At 46.1% G+C, this 5,208-nt stretch overlaps 1 protein-coding gene across 4 annotated transcripts in view; it reads left to right on the top strand.

The window, feature by feature from the left end:
- RPS10 (ribosomal protein S10) overlaps window positions 1-4,729 on the top strand; it is an 8,580-nt gene extending 3,851 nt beyond the window's left edge. For 2 of the 4 annotated variants that reach the window (XM_011945419.1, XM_011945420.1), the window contains exons 4-6: window positions 681-758; window positions 4,012-4,067; window positions 4,636-4,729. In XM_011945419.1, coding sequence (XP_011800809.1) covers window positions 681-758; window positions 4,012-4,067; window positions 4,636-4,677 — 176 coding nt within the window. In that variant the 3' untranslated portion in view covers window positions 4,678-4,729. Of the gene's footprint in view, window positions 1-680; window positions 759-4,011; window positions 4,394-4,635 lie in introns of those variants that run through there. The other 2 variants (XM_011945418.1, XM_011945417.1) reach the window with 2 other exon arrangements.
- The last annotated feature ends 479 nt before the right edge of the window (window positions 4,730-5,208 follow it).

The following is a 5,208-nucleotide window of genomic DNA, read 5'->3' on the forward strand; positions in this document are numbered from 1 at the left end:
GGGCGAGGTGGCGGGCGCCTGTAGTCCCAGCTACTCGGGAGGCTGAGGCAGGAGAATGGCGTAAACCCAGGAGGTGGAGCTTGCAGTGAGCCGAGATCGCACCACTGCACCCCAGCCTGGGTGACAGAGCAAGACTCTGTCTCAAAAAAAAAAAAAAGATAATAATACAGTTTCCGCCTTAATATGTATTCCACAGCCTAACAGGTATGTGAAGAAGCCCAGGAGGAACTAAAGGATTCTTGGTAATCCCTAGATTATGTACTTAATATTGGAGTTGGGACTTTCAGCTTAGGATGCTTCCTTTTCCATTTGTGGAATGGAATCATATACTAAGTTTTCCACTTCACGTGGGTCAGGTTCAAAAGTTTGGCTATTCAGATGTTCATAGAAATAGCTGGATGTCTAGATTGGTCCAATAATTGGAAAATGGTTTTATGTTGAAACAAAATGGAAGCCTTTTTTTTCTTCGCAGATTTGCAGCCACGATTGTCAATAAGTTTCTATGGAGAAATAAATTGTTTCTAGCTGACGTTATAGGTTTAAGGAGTTCGTGTCCCCATTAACCCATCTTAACCAAGTGGTTGCTCAGTGAAAACAGGAGAGCAATGCCAGTTTTCTTGGCTTTAAGGGACAGAGTTCCCAGATTGCCCTATGTTCACAGTGTGTTTTGATTTACGTAGGTCTGGAGGGTGAGCGACCTGCGAGACTCACAAGAGGGGAAGCTGACAGAGATACCTACAGACGGAGTGCTGTGCCACGTGAGTAAATGCATCACCTATATTAGGGGTGTTGGGGTGAAATATCTGGATTCTCACAGCTGGCTCTGGCTGGGTGGGGCTCAGCCCTTGATGATGACAAAATGACCAGGAAAGATTCTTGGTTTCATTCTGCAGAGCATCAGAACAGCTGGAGTCCTTTGTGCTTCTTTCTTTATGCAGTGATTTCATAGATGAGAATTAGGAAGAAAGCCTTCTGAGTTAGGGACTGGAATTTTTTAAAAAACAAAATTCAGGCCAGGCTCAGTGGCTCATGTCTGTAATCCCAGCACTTTGGTGGGGGTCGAAGTGGGCAGATTACTTGAAGTCAGAAGTTTGAGACCAGCCTGGCCAACATGATGAAACCCTGTCTCTACTAAAAATACAAAAATTAGGGTGGTGTGGTGGTGGGCGTCTGTAGTCCCAGCTGCTTAGGAGGCTGAGGCATGAGAATTGCTTAAACCTGCGAGGCAGAGGTTGCAGTGAGCCAAGATCATGCCATTGTACTCCAGCCTGGATGACAGAGCAAGACTCTGTCTCAAAAACAAAACACTTCAGTAAGATGAGGAGCCTTTGTTAATATTTTTGCAAAGGAATAATAGGATTCAACTTGTTTTGTTTTGTTTTTGAGACAGTCTTTGCTCTGTGGCCCAGGCTGGAGTGCAGTGGCACGATCTTAGCTCACTGCAAGCTCTGCCTCCTGGGTTCACACCATTCTTCTGCCTCAGCCTCCCGAGTAACTGGGACTACAGGCACCCGCCATCACGCCCGGCTAACTTTTTTTGTATTTTTAGTAGAGGTGGGGTTTCACCGTGTTAGCCAGGATGGTCTGGATCTCCTGACCTCGTCATCTGCCTGCCTCTGCCTCCCAAAATGCTGGGATTTACAGGCATGAGCCACCTTGCCTGGCTGGATTCAACTTGTTTTTAAAGTCACTCACTGTTGATTGTGATACAAAAGCAAGGCATACAAGAAGAGTCTTTACCAACTTCTACCATTCTTACTTTCCTCCTGTCATCTTTTGGAGAAGTGACCACTTGACCTGAGTACCATACAGGACAGTAAAAGGAAAGAATTTCTCCAGCCCTTGGTTGAGAGGAAGTTGGTGATATTGGAAGTTTAACGATTATGGGCCAGGCACAGTGGCTCATGCCTGTAATCCCAGCACTTTGGGAGGCTGAGGCAGGTGGATCAGTTGAGGTCAGGAGTTCGAGATCAGCCTGGCCAGCATGGTGAAACCCCATCTCTACTTTAAAAAATTAGCCCGGCGTGATGATATGTGCCTGCCTGTAATAATCTCAGCTACTTGGGAGGCTGAGGCAGGAGAATTGCTTGAATCTGGGAGGCGGAGGTTGCAGTGAGCCGAGATCATGCCACTGCACTCCACCCTGGGCAACAGAACAAGACCCTGTCTCAAAAAAAAAAAAAAAGAAATTTAACGATTACTGAAACCGTATTCGTTATTGGCATTTGCTTTCCTCCCCCATCCTTGTGCCCAATGTGAGCCATAGATCTAATACAAAATTTCCTGGTAGCCACACTTGAAAAATCAAGTGGAAACGGGTTATTTGATTACTAATGTCTTTTATTTAATCAAATATGTGTAGAAGTGAGCTGGGAATGGTGGTAGGTGCCTGTAGTCCTAGCTACTTGGAAAGCCAAAGCAAGAGGATTGTTTTGAGCCTAGGAGTTTGAGATACAGTGAGCTATGATCTTGTTGCTACACTCCAGCCTGGGCGACAGAGTGAGACCCCCCAACTCAAATAAATCAGGGCCAGGTGCGGTGGCTCACGCCTGTAATCCCAGCACTTTGGGAGGCAGAGACGGGCAGATCGCCTGAGGTCAGGAGTTCGAGACCAGCCTAGGCAACATGGTGAAACCCCATTTCTCCTTAAAATCCAAAAAATTAGCCAGGCGTGGTGGTATGCACATGTAATCCCAGCTACTCGGGGAGCCGAGGCAGGAGAATTGCTTGAACCCCAGGGGTGGAGGTTGCAGTGAGCTGAGATAGCACCACTGTACTCCAGCCACAGGAACAACAGCGAGCGTTCATCTCCAAAATAAATAAATAAATAAAGGAACAACAGCGAGCGTTCATCTCCAAAACAATAAATATAAATAAATAAATAAATCGATTTTTAAAATACCTAAAAGTGTTAATTTAACATGTAATCAGTATACACAGTATTGAAATATTTTACATTCTTTTTTTCCTTAAGTCTTTGTAATTGGCTGGGTGCAGTGTCTCACACCTATAATTCCAGCACTTTGGGAGGCCGAGGCAGGCAGATCACTTGAGCTCAGGAGTTTGAGACCAGCCTGGGCAACATGGCTGAACCCATCACTACAAAAAATATAAAAATTAGGGCCAGACGTGGTTGGCTCATGCCTGTAATCCCAACACTTTGGGAGGCTATGGTGGGCGGATCACCTGAGGTTGGGAGTTTGAGACCAACCTGGAGAAACTAACATGGAGAAACCCCGTCTCTACTAAAAATACAAAAAAAGTAGCCATGCATGGTGGCGCGTGCCTGTAAATCCCAGCTACTCAGGAGGTTGAGGCAGGAGAATCACTTGAACCTGGGAGGTGGAGGTTGCAGTGAGCCGAGATCGCGCCATTGCACTCTAGCCTGGGCAACAAGAGCGAAATTCTGTCTCAAACAAACAAACAAAAAATAGAAAAATTAGCTGCCTATAGTCCCAGCTGAGGTGGGAGGATCGCTTGAGCCCATGAGGCAGAGGTTGTAGTGAGCTGAGATCGTGCCACTGCACTCCACCCTGGGCGACAGAGTAAGACCCTGTCTCAAATGAGTAAAAGAAAACTGGTGAATTTCGCATGTCTCCATTTGAACTGTGACTGGGATATAGGACAGGGCAGCATCTTGTCTGCTTTTCTCCCATGGTAATTAAGGCTTCTGTGGGCCCTTGCCCCTTTCCATGTTAGTTCTTCCCTAATTACGCTCCCTTTGTTATCTAGATGCTGCTCTGAAGTGGGTCAGTCAGTCAGTGTGATCGGAAGTGGGAATTCTTTGGGAGGATTTGTAGTTTGGGCTGTGAGTATTGGAAAGTTGAGAAGGACACCCCAGGAGAGGCAAAGGTGGCTGTGAAGGTGTTCCCCACCACTGGTGTCATTTGCTTATATTTAATGGGGTGGTGCATGGCTTTTCCTGCAAGATTGGAGTTGGTGAGTTGTCTTCCCTTGTTCTATAGTAGATTGGATAATATGATGATTCTGAATCGATGTTTCACTTTCTAGCTGGTGCCGACAAGAAAGCCGAGGCTGGGGCTGGGTCAGCAACCGAATTCCAGTTTGTGAGTATCTTCCTAGTTGTTTTCCATGATCCGTCATTTGTTCTGGCCTCAGTCTGGTTGCTCTGCAAGTTGTGGGGATGTCGTATAGTATGGTCCTGTCAACCAGTTCCCTCCTCCCATTTTTTTCCAAATTCCAAATTTTACATTGAGATGTAGCATGCAAACTTTTGTAAATATATAAATTACTGAAATGAGTCTCAGAAATCAGTACGTGTGGCCTGCTGTTATTTTCTGTTTCGTTGATGCTTGACATTGAACTAAACACTGGAAGGTGAGTGGGCTTAAGAACCAAGATGGTATGAAATCAAATTCTCCATCTTTTTTCATATGATGTTTCCCCATCTATAAAATAGAGGTAATTACAGCTACCAAGGAAATGGGCCTAGACGTAGGATATCGCCCCACATCCAGTAAGGGGCAGTTCTGGGATTTACAGCCTGTACTCAGCTCTCTCCCAGCTGTTTACATTTGGGGGCCTCTGGAGTTATAATGAGGCCTGAAAGTTAGCAAAACCACAAGGTCGAACCAGAGTGCTGCTCATGCTGATGTGATGTGCTTTCTCTTACAGAGAGGCGGATTTGGTCGTGGACGTGGTCAGCCACCTCAGTAAAATTGAAGAGTATTATTTTGCATTGAATAAATTTACAGCCAAAAACCCTTAATCTTGTGTCCATTTTGTTTGCCTTGTGCAGCCTGAACAGGAATGGTTTAAGGGTCAGAGTGTAAATGGGGCAGTACTAGCTTGGCTTGGGGAGTTGTCATTGTCCTGGGTGACACCGGCTGCTGCTGTCCTTGGCTTTGGCGTGTGCCCTGCTTTCTCTAGCCAGCGCCTCCCTGCACAGTGGTGTCCCATATGGTGCTGCACCTCGGAGGCAGTTGGAAAACTGGGTCCCTTCTCCCGATCAGCCATGCTGCCTCAGCTCTGTGTGGTGGGAAAGTTGCTGGTTGCTTTGGAGTTGTGATTTGTGCCTGCTGTCGGGAACTATTAAGAAGTGCTGGGGAGGGAGGATGAAAGGTAACCAAGGAAATGGTTATCCTTCAGTTTATGGGGAAGAAGCACAGGAATGGTGTTTAGGCCAACATTACTAATGTAAGTCTTCAAGGCTCGGCATTTGTTGACAAGAATCAAGGGAGAAAACAA

This window comes from Colobus angolensis, unplaced genomic scaffold, assembly GCF_000951035.1.
Source record: "Colobus angolensis palliatus isolate OR3802 unplaced genomic scaffold, Cang.pa_1.0 Scaffold24, whole genome shotgun sequence".
NCBI classification, from domain to species: Eukaryota; Metazoa; Chordata; class Mammalia; order Primates; family Cercopithecidae; genus Colobus; species Colobus angolensis.